The following is a 17,475-nucleotide window of genomic DNA, read 5'->3' as shown; positions in this document are numbered from 1 at the left end:
ACCAGTTACTGTACACTAACTCCACCAGTTACTGTACACTAACTCCACCAGTTACTGTGTAGTGTAGTTGTATGGTGGGTTTCAGGTGAGCACTTTACACCTCAAACTTTCACTCATTTCTATGCTGTTGGTGTCAATTCATACTAGTTCAGATTTACAATTGTAGTGTCAGGTAGTACTACAGCAACAGGCACAGCATTCTTCGCCTGTGGCACAGACTACTACTAGCATGCACTCAATATTGTTTGTTTGTTTGTTTGTTTGTTTTATTTCACTTCACCAAGTGAACAGGCATTTGTGCCTTCACCCCAGGTCCGGACACCTAGTTCCGACCAAATGATGAAGAGTGAATGAAAGTGTATGTATAAAATTAATGATTAAAATCATGCAGAAGGTTATAATTATGAAAGCGGATAAAAATGATTGAATCACGGGACATGGAGCATGAATTCATGGAGTATGGACACAGAGCATGCAAAACATTATTGGAAAAAAATGATGTGTAAGATGATTAATGATGAAAACAATGATGGGTAAGATGATTAATGATGAAAAACATGATGGGTAAGATGAATAATGATGAAAAAATGATGGGTAAGATGAATAATGATGAAAAAATGATGGGTAAGATGATAAATGATGAAAAAAATGATGGGTAAGATGATTAATGATGAAAAAATGATGGGTAAGATGATATGATGAAAAAAATGATGGGTAAGATGATTAATGATGAAAAAAATGATGGGTAAGATGATTAATGATTATGGACATACCGGTAGTAGTAGATGAGGGTAGAAGAGTGAAAAATCAAACTTGGGTCGCAGATACAAAAATTATGACAGAACAAACGAAGAAAGGGAGAAAATGAGGGAGAGGGAGAGAGAGAGAGAGAGAGAGAGAGAGAGAGAGAGAGAGAGAGAGAGAGAGAGAGAGAGAGAGAGAGAGAGAGAGAGAGAGAGAGAGAGAAGAGAGAGATCGCCTATATAAGGTTGCCGGCTATAGTAATATACCGGCTATAGTAATATACCGGCTATAGTGATCAATATCTCAAATTCATATTAAAGGGGAAGTTAAGGCAAAAATTAAAATTTCACCAGTTGTAGTCTTCGGGGTGCTGAGTCGAATGGTCGTGGTCCGAGGAAGCTGAGACGCTCCCTTCCTACTTGAATCCCAATCGAACTCGCGCACTTCCACCGAAACTGGGTGACTGCGCCCTACGAGATGGGGATTTGTATGCAAAATGTCACTAAAAGCGCCATTTCGTTCTTATAAAAGCACGGATGACCGCGATTGGCCCATATGTTGTAGTCTTTGGGACGCTGAGTCGACTGGTTTTGGTCCGAAAAGGCTGCGATGTAGCGTTCCTCCTATATTCCCAATCGAACATGGTTGAAGAAGCGGTCACGTGGTCCTGGGTGCCCAAATCACCTGGTCACCACGCCAGCAGGTGACAACTTTCACACCAAGGTTCAACTCGGGTTCAACTCGAGTGACAGGACTGCACCCAAAAAAGGTCAAACAGGCTAGTAAGTTGTACCCTGCAGGCACGGTGACCAGGTGACTGGTGTACGCAGGACCACGTGACCGCTTCTTCAACCATGTTCGATTGGGAATAAAGGAGGAACGCCGCATCGCAGCCTTTTCGGACCAAAACCAGTCGACTCAGCGTCCCAAAGACTACAACATATGGGCCAATCGCGGTCATCCGTGCTTTTATAAGAACGAAATGGCGCTTTTAGTGACATTTTGCATACAAATCCCCATCTCGTAGGGCGCAGTCACCCAGTTTCGGTGGAAGTGCGCGAGTTCGATTGGGATTCAAGTAGGAAGGGAGCGTCTCAGCTTCCTCGGACCACGACCATTCGACTCAGCACCCCGAAGACTACAACTGGTGAAATTTTAATTTTTGCCTTAACTTCCCCTTTAATTAACCATAACTAAGTATACAGTCAACTTATAACGACTCTCGGCCGGGCATCAGAAAAGTGTCCTTTTTCGCGAAGTGTGGTTATACCCGAGGTCTAATTATATGCATACAGGTAGAATGGACTTTGTTCTGGGCATGGAAATTCTGTCGTTATTCGCGAATTGTCGTTATATCCGCAGTCGTTATTAGCGAAGTTGACTGTACACCGTTATCGCGTACAGTAATGTTTCGTTTATTATATCGTGACTTTCACTGTTACGTGTTTTGAGGAAGTTTACTTTTTAATGCTGTTGCCTCTTGTGTGCTCCGTGTGCGGCTGGTTGTGTTCTTTTCTTTAACTTTGGGTTCTTTTCATTTGCTTTGAGTTGTTTACATTGCAAAATTGTTTTGGGTTTTAGTTGCATTTCAATTATTGATCAAGATGGTATTTTTGCCAGTACAAGAGGCTTGAACACATCAACAACAAAAAAGACGTAATATATCGCCTATAGTGGTCAATTGTGTGTTGCGCCCTACGTGGGAGCTTGCGCTATTCCTGCCGACTTGAATTCTCAATTGACTGACTCACGACTGCCATCCAGAGCACCCCAAGTATCGCCGAAGTTGCACCAGCCTCTTCTTCACATTGTTGTCCCCAGCGCGGGCTGGCAATTTAGATGGTTTGGAGGCAACACTGTTGTGAATGGCCAACGGTCCTCAGCGCTTGTTCAACACCTCCATGAGCGACACTGACTCTAGAACTGGACAGGTTCCGCCAACCTTCAAAGTGTCACATGTCAGTCCCCTATTTAAGAGTGGCGACCCAACCCTGCCCTAGAACTATCGTCCAGTGTCTCTCCTCCCCATTATCTCCCATATTCCGGAGACAATGGTTAAAGGGGCACTCCGGGAATTTTTTCGGTGGTGTGTTCTCTTCAAGGGGGCCTTATATGGCCCCCAAGGAATGGGGAATCGCGAAAACTAGACCCAAAAAGTCGATATACGAAGCCAGGGAGGGCCAAGTTTGTCTCCTCTTTTGATGGTTTTGATGACGTCACGTGTGATTAGTATTCAAATTCTCTGCATTTGAAGATCTTAGTTGTTTGAATTTTCTGGTGATGAAGAACGATGTTTGGTCAACATTCCCAAGCTTCACAACTGCGACCATACTCTAAGGAACCTGGAGGACCTCCTGAGGTGCCCCTGGTAGAAGCACAGCCTGATGAGGGCCAGGAGATTGGAGCAGACGACTTCACTGGTCGACAAGGAAATAACGATTGGTGTTCCTGCCAGAAATGTGGGGTGATGCAGAGGGCAGTCGATTACCTTCGCTGTCGAGAGAGCGCTGCAGCTGTTAGCATTGACAGCCCTTTGACATACGTTACACATCACCTTGTCTAAACAAAAGTTACAAAACTGTTCTGACCATATGCCTCACGGCGTATAGAGAATTTCGGGATCCTCGTACTAGGACCAGTGAAGTCGTCCGCTCCAATCTCCTGGCCCTCATCAGGCTGCGCTTCTACCAGGGGCACCTCAGGAGGTCCTTCAGGTTCCTTAGAGTATGTCCGCAGTTGTGAAGCTTGGGAATGTCGACCAAACATCGTTCTTCATCACCAGAAAATTCAAACAACTAAGATCTTCAAATGCAGAGAATTTGAATACTAATCACACGTGACGTCATCAAAACCATCAAAAGAGGGGACAAACTTGACCCTCCCTGGCTTCGTATATCGACTTTTTGGGTCTAGTTTTCGTGATTCCCCATTCCTTGGGGGCCATATAAGGCCCCCTTGAAGAGAACACACCACCGAAAAAATTCCCCGGAGTGCCCCTTTAAGAGACAGCTCACTGCCTATCTGGAGACACACCAGCTATTGCCCGACAGCCAGTTTGCTTATCGCAAGCAACATTCGACTGAGGATGCACTTGTGTTAGCTGTCAATCGATGATCCACTGCTAGATGCAAACGAGAGTTCACTGGGACAGTGTGCGTTGATATGTCGAAACGTGAACGTCTAGTTACAGTTTTGTTTTCCCTTGGTATAGCTGGAACTGCATTAGAATGGTTCACTGACTACCTCTCAGGGCGTTTCCAGAGTGTCAAAGTTCTGGACTCTGTTAGTGAAGCCGTCAGTTGCTCCCGTGGTGTTCCACAAGGTAGCGTCCTTGGGCCACTGCTTTTTGTGCTCTACACTAGTGAACTCCACGCCATACTGCCACCGTCTGTACAGCACCAAGAATTTGCAGATGACATTGTCATCGACTGCTCCCATTCTGATCCTGCTGTAGTGTGCAGAACCCTCACGCAAGGCATGACAAACCTTGCTACCTGGCTGGAGAACATTGGCCTGCTCCTCAACACTTCCAAGACACAGTTGCTCTTCATCCGGCCACGAGGCGCGGCTGCAATACAACCGGAGTTCTTCTGCAATGGCGAGAAACTTTGTGTGACCCCTACAGCCCAGTACCTTGGTTTAGTCCTGGACATGGCCAGCAATCGAGGACATCTGAGAGTTGTAATTTGTGTACTCCTCCGAGGTGTGATTTTTGGCGTGCTGGGCCAAGCACAAGGAAGCCATCTGCAAAAAAACTGCAGAAAAATGGTTGTTGTTTGATCCTTTGGTGTAATCTTTGTTTCTAGTCGAAGCTAGTTGCTGTTTGGAGCAGAAACGCTGAAATTGACTATTTTCTGCATGTACTCATACATGTACTCATGTACTCAGGCATGCAGTCTCACTCGTATTTTAGCTCTTTTTCTGGAATGGATGCTGCTCTGCGCCCCTTGGTGAACATTTCCTGCGTTCGTGGAGCAGCTGAAAAGGACCACTGGTATGTCTGGTTCCTGGTTTGAAAGTGGAGAGTCGACTTTTGTGCCTTCAAAAAGGAGTAGAGAGCGATAGAGGTACGTCTGTTGCATATTTTTGAGTGCTCCTCGTACATTTTTGATCGTGATAGAAATTCTCAGACCAAAGTCAGACCAAAGTCAGCGCGATGATGGCCGTACAGTTTTCTTGTGGATTTTTTAGTTGTTTCATCTCGTATCTATGTCAGTATCGTGATGGTGAAGTGGAGAGGGTGATTTTCTTCCTCTAGGCTTCGTTCGGCCGACTTTGCTTCGTCCTCGTTGAAAAGTGATCCTGAAAAAAAGGTCGATTCGAAAAATTATGTTGATTTTCAATGTACGTGATGACATGCTATTGCTGGCCATGTAACGATTTATCCTGGGCTCCACATGTGGAGTATATTGGTCGCAAGACAACGCGAACAATTGGTCAGCTCTGGAGGCATGGACGAGGACTGAGTTTGCTTGCCCGGCGAACGTGGTTCCTGAGCATGATCCTTTCCCAGCTGAGTTATGGTTCAAACAATTTCTTTCCAGGACTTAGCGCACACCTGCTTGGTCAGCTTGAAACGATGTTCAAGGCTGGCATCCGTGCCACCTTGCAACAGCGGCTCTTGACTCCAACTGCCCCGCTGCTCTCTCTGCTCAGCATTGTTAGTCTACCACATACATATACACACAAAATTGTCGTATTTGTCCATCAATGCATTAACTCCTCCTGTAGTCCCCTTCTTCAACAATTATTCACCCTAACGGCCCCAGAGACTGTTCCGGAGGATCAGCGCACCACACGGGGACAAGTGTCGAACTTGCTTCAAGTTCCCTTTCTTTGTGGGCCTGCAGGACGATCGACCATGTTTCGGGGAATCATTCTCTGGAACGCTCTCCCCTCTGATTTTAGAGTGATATGTGTCCCTGGTCCCTTCCGAAAAGCTCTTTCTGCCATTGATATACTTTCTTTGTGAATATTCTCGTTAAACTTTTATTATTTTTTAGGAAATTAGGAACCACATGCCACGTACTGCTCTTTTCTCTCCGAAACTCAACACTTGCAAGCCAGATATGAAAGAAAGAAAAACTCATCAGTCACACCACCGGGACTCGAACCAGGGACCTTGCTATTCGCGAGCAATGCTCTAAGGGGTCGTCGCAAAAGTTTTTTGTCATCCCTGAAACGAACATGATTCATTTTGGGGGGGGGGGGGCAGGAGGTGAGAGCCAAAATCGCAAGTCGACCGACACTGTACATATGACATGTACATGAATGCGATTTTCGTTGTCCAGCATAGCAAGCTGTGCTTGTTTCAGAGGGAGGAGAGGGGGTCCGAGTACGAAATGAACGATGTTCGTTTCAAGGACGACAGAAAACTTTTGCGACTACCCCTAACAAACTGAGCTACAGTATGACTCTTATCCACAGTGATGGTAAATCTATCCTTCTTCGATCAATCCATATCTAAGAGTCATACTGTAGCTCAGTTGGTTAGAGCATTGCTCGCGAATAGCAAGGTCCCTGGTTCGAGTCCCAGTGGTGTGACTGATGAGTTTTTTTTTCTTTCATATCTGGCTTGCAAGTGTTGAGTTTCGGAGAGAAAAGAGCAGTACGTGGAATGTGGCCTCTAATTTCCTAAAAACTTTGAAATTCTCCGTGAAGTCCAAATTTTAAATTGAAACTTTTATTATTTGCCATTAATTCCAACCTTCTCATCTATCAATCATTTGTGCATGCATGTCTATAAAATCAACCATGTGTTCCTGACTCCATGAAATTGTCTTTCTATTCTTTGACTCCATGAAATTATTGTCTTTCTATTTCTGACTCCATGAAATTGTCTTCATATAATTTTTCCTTTTCTTCTTTTGGTCCTTTCTGTCTTATATTATCATCATTTCTTGTTTTCCCTTGCATATAATCCCTTCATCCTTCTGTGAGAACCTGTCCTATGGGCAGGTGAGAAGGCATCTCTGCCTGTTCATTTGGTGAAGTAAAATAAACAACAACTCCGGTTCGCGTCCATTTCAGCCTGCGGTGCAAACAGTTACCTCCCATATTCTACACTGATTCAGATTGTTTACGGAAACTCGAAGGCAGCGCCTTGGAACGTCCAAATGGAACTTGGACAATTGTACTCTCACTTCTGTAGAATCACCATCAGGCCCGTTTCAATCATAGCATCATGGACGTGCAGGTTTTCGCACATTTCTGCAAGGTGCGGTGGTGCATGAAGCTGCAAATAATTCATGCCGGTTTCACGGGACACTGTGAGTCATGCCTGTACAAAACGTGTCTTCCCTGCCAAAAAATAAAACTTTATTATAGTGTGGCGAATCCGGTGAACTTGAATGCTTTATATGCTCGTAATACTGACTGTATCGGGTGACTTTCGAACTACAGTAAAACCTGTACCTAAAGACCACCGTGATTAGCGACCAGCCTGGTACTACAGACAACTTCTACCTCTTCTCCCTTACGAACATACTTTCTCATTTTCCATACTTACTTAGGAGACTCCCTTCGATAGGCATCTATTTGCCTCTGGAGGATCCGTGAAATAAAAATCAATCAATAAATCAAAACTTCGCCAGGCACGGACGGTCTCACATTCATGTATGGTTGTGCGGTGCAGACCTCTAACTAAGGACCACCTGCCACTAAACACCGCTTTATCTAACACCGCTTTATCTAACACCGCTTTATCTAACACTGCTTTATCTAACACCGCTTTATCTGGCCCCAAGGGGTGGTCGTTAGTCACAGGTTTTATAATAATAATAATAATTATTATTATTATAAGAAAGGGTTTGCTCCCCACACCGGAGCTCGCGCTATTCCACCGACTTTACTTGACCCTTTCTTACAAATCATCGCCGAAGTCGCAACCACTACTTCGTAATAATAATTATGTTTTATTTATGAAAGGATTGGGAGAACTTCAAATTCAAAGGAACAGTAGGGGAAGTGAACTGCCTGAAAAGAGAAAAAATCGCCAGACCCACCAGGACTCGAACCCGGGACCTTGCTTGTCATGAGCAATGCTCTAACCACTGAGCTATGGGACCGGGCTGAACCTAGAAGGCGCTGGCAAGGTTTTCACTCCAAACTGACCGTGGTTGGTCCCTGGGGGATCCCTGGGGGAGGGAGAAAGACCCAAGTGCCATCAGTATGTGTGGCACGTGTTGTGAGCTGCCTTTGGAGTGAAAACCTTGTCAGCGCCTTCTAGGTTCAGCCCGGTCCCATAGCTCAGTGTTTAGAGCATTGCTCATGACAAGCAAGGTCCCGGGTTCGAGTCCTGGTGTGTCTGGCGATTTTTCTCTTTTCAGGCAGTTCACTTCCCCTACTGTTCCTTTGAATTATGTTTTAGTAAATTTTTACAGAAGTCTACCAAGCCTCAACTCCAAACAGGGCAGAGAAAAAAAAGAGAGGAGAAAGAGAACGGAAATGAATATAAGGAAACTCACCTAAATTGAATGTTGTCCGCTGCGTTCCGACGCTACGTTATTCCTTCGAGATCATACCCCATAATCATGACAGAATTATGTACAAGTTGCATCGAGTTGAAGAGAACAGTTTCTTCAGAGACTGCTTGCTTATCGTGCCTGTTCGTTTATCTAGGTGCTGTTCAGTTTGGAAACATTAGCACCGGCGTACCACTCACACCTACTTCGCCACTCGGATGGAGCTGTTGTACACGAACTAAGAGTCTACGCGCCGACCTTAGGTGCGACATTTCTACCTCATTGCCTTGCAGTTAGCGACCTGAGGCTGAAGCGAAGCCTTTCCGCCATTTACGGTGCACGTGAGTTGCAACATTTCTATGGAGCAAAGGCGACATGCAACATGGTGTCACACTCGATGCACCTCCCGTCACGCCTTGACTCAAGGAAAGCTGATAAATCAGGCAACTCCCTATTTTCGCTACCACTAACTGAAACACTCTATTATTTCCTCTGGCAGTTTCGGAAGGTAGAATCTTCTCACAACGGCAACATCCGATCGAGAAACTGAAACATAAACTTTTCATTTGTCTTCGCCGAAAATCACGAGGCGAACCTGTACACCTCAGACCCGATACTCTAATGTCCCATGATGTATACCATGGTAAACAGAGGAGTGCAGTGCTGCAATCAAGCATGGCAACTAATGTTACTTGGAAAGCCTCAACTAACTAACACTTTATTTGCTCAATATCTCTTCGCAGCTTTGGCGATCGGTCAAGCTTCGCACGATAGGGGACAATTTCACAAAGGTTGCACTTTGACCTCGAGCGGTAGGAGATGAAAATTGCTGATGAAAGTAATTAGTTGATATGATCGCGCAGAAAGCGGAGCTCGAGACTCAGTCAGGGATCAGTTATGGAGAGAGAGAGGTCACAAAGCTCGGTGGCCTCTCTACAAGTACAAGCAGACTCGGAGAGAGGGAGATAGTCGGTGTGGGACGATGAAGAACGGGCCACTTGTACTGGGAAGTGCTCAGGGCAACCATGCACCAAGAGATGGCAGTAGTAGCACCAAGTAAGTTGTAAGTTGAAGAGCTGCGCAAGTCCACTCGCGTACTCGCGTGTAGTTTTGGCAGCACCAGGCTCCTTTTACGGTCGCAGTATCCCTGAGAAGCTAGAAGTCAAACGCGACATTTGAGCAAATCACGACTCGACTGCTGAGGATCGAGGAACACGCCTACAATGAAGTAACCTTCCACTCTACAAACCTAAGAAAACGGTGAGTTCAAAGTTGCCTCTGCATGTACATCGTGTAGGACCAGATCCGTCCAACCCTGTAAAACGAATATGCCCCAATTTCCAGTTGTCCTATTCGTCGTGTTATTTCTCCTTCTCTGCTCATTTTGTATTCTCATATTCTCATCCTGACTGAACAAAATGGAAGCCTTTGTAAGCCACTGTAGAAACCAAGGCGGCATTTTGGAAGATTTGAAGCAGGGAGTAGTACAATACATATATTGTACTATTCCCTGATTTGAAGGACCTGAAACAGCAGATTAGTGCACTTTCATGAACAATCATTTTCGGTTGATTTGTCGGAACAACCTGTTAACTTAAAGGGGAAGTATACCCTAAAATCAAATTTTCACTAGTTGTAGTCTTCGGGGTGCTGAGTCGAATGGTCTTGGTCCGAGGAAGCTGAGACGCTCCCTTCCTACTTGAATCCCAATCGAACTCGCGCACTTCCACCGAAACTGGGTGACTGCGCCCTACTAGATGGGGATTTGTATGCAAAATGTCACTAAAAGCGCCATTGCGTTCTTATAAAAGCACGGATGACCGCGATTGGCCCATATGTTGTAGTCTTTTGGACGCTGAGTCGACTGGTTTTGGTCCGAAAAGGCTGCGATGTAGCGTTCCTCCTTTATTCCCAATCGAACATGGTTGAACAAGCGGTCACGTGCTTCTGCGTACACCAGTCACCTGGTCACCGTGCCTGCAGGGTACAACTTACTAGCCTGTTTGACCTTTTTTGGGTGCACTCCTGTCACTCGAGTTGAACTCGAGTTGAACCTTGGTGTGAAATTTGTCGCCTGCTGGCGTGGTGACCAGGTGATTTGGGCACCCAGGAGCACGTGACCGCTTGTTCCACCATGTTCGATTGGGAATAAAGGAGGAACGCTGCATCGCAGCCTTTTCGGACCAAAACCAGTCGACTCAGCGTCCAAAAGACTACAACATATGGGCCAATCGCGGTCATCCGTGCTTTTATAAGAACGAAATGGCGCTTTTAGTGAGATTTTGCATACAAATCCCCATCTAGTAGGGCGCAGTCACCCAGTTTCGGTGGAAGTGCGCGAGTTCGATTGGGATTCAAGTAGGAAGGGAGCGTCGCAGCTTCCTCGGACCAAGACCATTCGACTCAGCACCCAGAAGACTACAACTGGTGAAAATTTGATTTTAGGGTATACTTCCCCTTTAATCGGAGTGCTTCCGAAAAATCCGAATGAAACAAGGGACAGCCTTGATATTACGAAGACTACGTATACCGTAACACAACCCCATCCCAGTTGCGCACTCTGGGGAATTATGTACTCTTGATATTACGGATATCCTATACCCTGTCATCACGCCCGGACTCAGCCACACGGTGAGCTATCACTAGAGACATAGACAGTGAGTGGAAAGCAACACATGTCACTTGGGGAGATCTTAATAATCATACCAAAAAAGGGTTAAAAACGGTTTGTGGGAAAGAATTAGTTTCATGAATATCTTCATTACTTTAAATGCACACATTTTCGGGAGTGTTTTATTTTCTAAAACTTAGGTGCCGACAATTTTTACCGAAAATAAAACGCACCGAAAATTTCGGTACTGCCGGTTCTGTATACATGTAGTACTAGTACACTTACCTGGAAAACGGGTTTTACCGTAAATTTCTCTCCACCGAACCGCCGATTTTGGAGAATACCGAAAATATTACACTACGCAAAATTTCTGCTTTTACAGTAGTTATATTGTTTCAGAGGTTGGGCACAATCTAGTTCTTTTTAATATCAAACTCACTCACATCTCGGTGGATGGCCTCACTCAAGACCTTTCCAATGAGCTGTCATTTCGCAGCGTAAATCGGACAATCTGCTGCAGAGCTGGTGCATTTAGTGGCATGGGTGCATGAAGTTAACCAAGGTCGGAAATTTGAGGGGGGTACTTGAGCATCCAAAGCCCCCGGGTACACCACTGCAATGTGTAGCCAGCAGACGGTTTTTGGCGGTGTGTTTTTGTTGTGTTGTGAGCAAGGTGAAATGGCTCCAATGGAGTCTCTGCATGTTCAGCCACGTTTGTAGCGTACATGCACAGTTTAGAACGTCCACAAATACCGGTAGATCTGAAAAGATGTGCGATCACTCTGTGGTCCTGTGAGTAGACGCAACACATTCTGTGAACGTTCTGCAACGTTAGTCTATTCTCTGTGGCTGCAATAAAACCGGGTCATGAACGTGGCTATCGAATGTGTCCAAGTCAAAAGTAGTTGACATTACTGTGTAATACCATGACTGTATGATACATCGTAGCAGCACATGATGCAGAAGTTGTGGCGATGGTTAAATGCCGATCGGCGTGCAGTAAGCATAAGGCCTGGCGCATAACTGGGCACTAAGGGGCCATCCGGCATTAGCGATAAATTTCACGGAACAAAAAAGTTTAGTTTTGACCCTCCCCACCCATCCACCCCCTTCAACGAAAAATATATTGACTTAACCGCTAGAATGGATTGATGTTTCAGCTATCGATATTTTGCAAAACGAAACTCTCCCCAACCCACCCACCCATAAACGAAGCTTTTTCTCTTCGTGAAAAAGATCGACAATTGCGGACGGCCCCTAAATCTGGATAGAAAGTTCGTCTTCTCGGGGATTCTATTGGTTTTTTTATCTGCTGAAAAAGGCTAGATACCACACTCATAACACCTTCTTGCCTAACAGACCAAATACACAAACAGTAGAACTGCTTGTAGCTAAGGACTTTCTGCCTGACTGATGATCGGCACACGGAAAATATTATGCAAGTTCATCTGGCCTGTAGATCTAGAGATAGAGTCTACAGTCCATTTCAAAACTATAGACGCGTAGGGTTTTTGAAATATTTCACAATTTGGCTGGAACGTTTTGAGAATAGTTTTCGGAATATTGCTCAGGACCGCTCCACAATTACTCTCATATAGTTTCTAAACGATTGGATAGCAGACGCCCAATTTGGAAAAATTTATGCACAAAGTGATCGCTAATTTTATGTGGTATAGATGCTGGCATAACGGTTTTTGCCTAGGTACGCGTCCATAGTTTTGAAATGGACTGTAGGATTATTATCCAAAGATAATAGTGTACATGGTCAGAAATCCTATAGCTTGCATTCAACTTGGTCTTGTGAGCAAACTGGAAAGTAATCATATTGGAGCCATTATTGGTCAATGAGATATGTAGACATCTATTCAGTCACTCACAAGACAGCCATTGTGCTAAACAGATCTTCTTTAGTTCTCTATCAGAAGTGCGCCATGTCATCTCTCTCGTGCTATACATAAAGCGGTACAAGCACGTGCATGCCTGCACGTGCGTACATAGTACTACATACAACTGCATGTACGATATCTACATTACCCCCCTTCCCTCAAAAAGAAAAAAAAAAAAGAAAGAGAAAAAAGGAAAACAAAAACAAAACAAAAACACTTGCATCCGTATCCTGCAGCTTGCAGAGGAATGTACGTACATGTGTTGGAGTAAAAGAGAGACGGGAAGTGTTGCAACTATTAGAAATAATCTGACTCAAAACTTGAGGCAAAAACACCATGAGTTTGAGTTACAATGCAAACTCGACCAATAAGGGGAAAAAATAAAGAAAAATCTAAATATTCACAAGGTACTGTAGTTAGAAGATTCTAAACAACGCCAATCTGGTAGCGATTGAAGCCACTCATTTGGTAATGCATGACTCGACGACTCAGATGTCAGCTTCACGTGCTTTCTCTGTAAGCTTGATCTGACGGCCAGCTCTGGTCTGTACGCCCTCGCGGAATACACTTGGACGAGATGTTGGCGGTGACAGTGACATACAGGCCGGTGTTGCAGGTGATGCTGTCGTCTCCGGTGAAGCTGCAGGAGACAACGGCAATGTGAGCGCAGTTAACGGAGCTTCGGGCCTGGATGTTGCGCTGCTCGCTGACGGAAGGCTTGTTGGGTCGGACACTGGCAGTGCTGGAGCACACACTGGCTCTGGCACATGCTCCCTCTCTGACTGTGCCGGAGGTTCACTCATGGGTGCTTTCTCCGCTGCTGCTGCTGCTGGTGCTACAAACTCGGTAACATGCTGACGGTTCCGGAGCAGTATGCGTGACCCATCAGTGACCCCAACCTGACGACCATACTGCTCTACTACCTTCCATTCTTTTCGAGGGTCGCTGTACCCATCATGGAGCACTACCCGCGTACCTGATGGCAAATGGGGTAACTTGCGGACACCTCGGCGCGAGTCATGACCTTCAACCATTGCTGCTTTCGCCTTGATCTGCTCAGATGGGTTGACGATCTGTGGGGTGATGGATGCTGGAACCCGTGTCCGAATGACTCTGCTGAACAACGCTTCGCTCGGCGATGTACCTAGCATCCGGTGCCGCGAATTGCGAATGTCGAACAAGACTTGAGTGATGCGGCGGTGTAGCGGTAGATGAGGTCTCAGGCTGGCAACTCGTTCTTTCACCAGACGATGTAGTCGCTCCACCATACCGTTAGAGCGGGCATACCGGGGGCTAGACTTGCAATGCTCAACACCCAACTGAGCGAGAAACTTGGACATCTCAGTGGATGCAAACTGTGGGCCCCAATCCGAGACGAGTGTCGAAGGCAGACCAAACCGTGCGAACAACTCCATCAGCTTGTCGATCACACCCGTTGTCGTAGTATTGGACAGTGGTAGAAGCTCTGGCCAGCGGGAACCATAATCAATAGCAGACAGGAACGTGGCTCCCTCAATGGTAACAAGGTCAATGGCCAGTTTCTGCCAGACACCTTCTATCTCTGTAGGGAGGAGCTGTTGCGCTGGATTGGAGCGTTTACGCCAGCATTCAGAGCATTTCTCTGCAAACAGATTGGCATCCTTCATGAGACCTGGCCACCAAACCCGTTCGCGAAGGGTATCCCGGAATGCATCGATGCCTGGATGACCTTCATGTGCTAGTCGCAGCACCGCTGGGCGGAGCTCTTCTGGAATGACGTAGCGATTGTCTAGCATGACAATCCCTTCAATGACTGTCAGCTGATGGCGTAGCAGGAAGTAAGGCTCTTCCGTTTGGATGCACCCTGACCAAACTGATGTGCCCACTCTTTGTCGGACGCTGCTCAGTGTCGGATCAGAGTCTGTGGCCTGGCGAATATCCTTGGAACGAACCGGACAAGCCTCGAGAATGAGACTAACGAATTCCGCCATTGAACGTGCCTCTGCAGGTGAAGCTGTGCGATCAGGTAGAGGAGCTCGAGAGAGGGTGTCAGCACAAACCATCTGCTGGCCAGGGACGAACACCAAGCTGTAGCGATAGGGCATCAATGCGACCAGCCATCTCTGAAGCCTCGGTGGCACTTCGTCGAACGGCTTCTGGACGATAGAAATAAGCGGCTTGTGATCCGTAAACACTTGCACTTCTCGGCCTAGTACATACTGCCGAAAGCGAGTCAGGCCGAATACCACTCCCAGCATCTCTCGTTCCAGCTGAGAATAGCGTGACTCAACATCTGATAGAGAGCGACTGGCACATGTCACTGGTACCCAACAGCCACTGGTATTCTTCTGCCACAGGACTGCTCCCAAACCGTCTGGCGATGCATCACAGCTGATAGCAGTAGGGACGTCCAATGCTGGTTGAAAGAATGCCAACGCTTGCAAAGCTGACGCTATACCAGCCTTTGCTGAGGTGAATGCCTGCAGGACTTCATCATCCACACTGAAGGGATCACGCTTTGCTAGCCTGCGCAGAGAAGCCGTGATCTGGGCCAAGTTCGGAATGAACTTTCCAAGGTACGTAGCCATCCCCAGGAACCGTCGCACATCAGAGATAGATTTCGGAGGGGCCAGCTCCTGGATGGCTTGTAACTTGTCATCATCTGGGGACAAGCCGGTCGCACTTAGCCAATGTCCCAGATACTTCACACGGTCCTGGTTCAGTCGGCACTTGGTCCAGTTGAGTTGGAGGTTAGCTGCTCGCAGTCGCTGCTTGACTGCTTCTAGCCGTGCATCGTGTTCTGCTTGATTGGAGCCAAACACTAGGATGTCGTCGATGTAGACGATGACTCCTGGCAGGCCTTCCAGAATGTCGGACACCACTCGCTGGAAAATCTCAGGCGCACATGCAATACCGAAAGGTAAACGCTTGAAACGGAACAGGCCACAGTGCGATGAGAAAGTCGTTAGAGGCCTTGCTTCTTCTGACAAGAGTAGCTGATGGAATCCAGATTCCGCATCCAGAACTGAGAAGACCCCTGCGCCATCAAGCTGAGCTGTGATCTCGTCAACGGTTGGAAGAACGTTGCGCTCACGTGTAACTCTCTTATTCAGTTCTCTGTAGTCCACGCATAGTCGCAATGCTCCATTCGGTTTGCGGACTGGAACAAGTGGTGACACCCACGGCGTGGCTTCCTTGACGGGTTCAATGATATCCAACTTGGTCAGCCGTTTCAGCTCGGTCTCGATGTCAGCCCGGATACTGAAAGCTGGGCGTCGTGGTGGCTGGGCTAGAGGCTTTGAACCGTCTTCCAGAGAGATTTCGATGGGTGACACGTTCACCACGTATGCTTGTGACAGGAGGTTCAGCTCCTTGATGACATCCTGTCCGAAGAGAACGGAGTGCTGACTGGCTGCTACCACGAAACAACTGCACTTCACGTTCTTGCCACCATGTGAAATGTGGACGTCAGCCATGCCCAAAGTCTCTACGACACCGCCATTGTACGCTTTCAGCAAGCGGTCACTCTTGCGCGTGGGCTTGATCACATCATCAGTGAGGATCGTCCGAGTTGCACCTGTGTCTAACAGTCCAGTGCACAGCTCACCATTGACTTTGAGTGTAGTCTGGAATGTCTTGTCGCCTGCGAGTGCCGAGCTACTGACGGCGAAAGCGGAGTCGTACATGCGACTTGCATGCTCATACTCATCAGGCTCATCCTCTACTGGCCGGGCTCTTTCTTCGTGTCTTTCCACTTTGTTTGACATGCAGACCGCTGCAAAATGCCCTCGCTTGCCACACTTGTTGCAGGTGACGTTGGCCGCAGGACAGTTACGCATGCCTGGTTTGTGACTACGTCCGCAGTATTTGCACTTCTTTCCCTCTGATCCAGAACCAGCTGCAGAGACAGCTTGCACACGCTGGATGGGCACGGGGAACACAGGCGGTGTGTCACTAGCTCTGGTACTATCGTACAGTTTACTGTCAGTAATCGACGCTTCCAACGCCACTGACTTGGTGACGGCGTCGTTCAGGGTCAGCTTCGACTGTTTCAGCAGCTCCTTTCGAAGCTCAACAGAACGCAGGCCCACGATCAGCTGGTCTCGAATTTGGCAGTTGACAATGGTATCCACAGAAGTGGAGCTGAATTCGCAAACATCTGCCTTTTCTCTCAGCCGCCCAACGAACGAAGTCACCGACTCGCCCTCCATTTGGCGGAGTTGGCGGAATTTGTGACGTTCAGACGTGACATTTGTTGACGGTCGAAAGTGTGCCAACAATGCGTCCGTCAAGGCTTGGTACTCATCTCCAGGTGAGCCATCTTGTGTCTGCTCCACCGTGACAACCAGACCTTTCACAATGCGCCTCACTGCTAATCCAGCCAGATTCAAGAACAAGCGTTTCTTGTCAGCTGCTGCCGTCACTTCACTGATTGAAAGGAAATCATTTATGTCCTCGAGCCAGAGTTCAAAATCAGCACCGACGTTGCTCGCAGCATAGTCAGGAATAAATTCCTTGGGCGTCCTGCCCTTTGTCATTTTCGTTCACTGCGCCAATGTAGACATGTATTCAGTCACTCACAAGACAGCCATTGTGCTAAACAGATCTTCTTTAGTTCTCTATCAGAAGTGCGCCATGTCATCTCTCTCGTGCTATACATAAAGCGGTACAAGCACGTGCATGCCTGCACGTGCGTACATAGTACTACATACAACTGCATGTACGATATCTACAAGATACACGTGCGCATGCAACTGCAGAAAAGGAAATCCAGGAAATATCAAGACACATC

At 46.9% G+C, this 17,475-nt stretch overlaps 1 protein-coding gene across 1 annotated transcript; it reads right to left on the bottom strand.

Annotated features, from left to right (window-relative positions):
• Positions 1-13,192: 13,192 nt before the first annotated feature.
• On the bottom strand, positions 13,193-17,221 carry LOC135826819 (uncharacterized protein K02A2.6-like). Its single transcript, XM_065339421.1, has one exon. The coding sequence runs from the start codon at positions 17,219-17,221 to the stop codon at positions 13,193-13,195; it is 4,029 nt and encodes a 1,342-aa protein (XP_065195493.1).
• Positions 17,222-17,475: the final 254 nt, after the last annotated feature.

This window comes from Sycon ciliatum, chromosome 10 (genome assembly GCF_964019385.1).
Source record: "Sycon ciliatum chromosome 10, ocSycCili1.1, whole genome shotgun sequence".
NCBI classification, from domain to species: Eukaryota; Metazoa; Porifera; class Calcarea; order Leucosolenida; family Sycettidae; genus Sycon; species Sycon ciliatum.
This window is presented reverse-complemented; position numbering and strand designations above follow the sequence as displayed.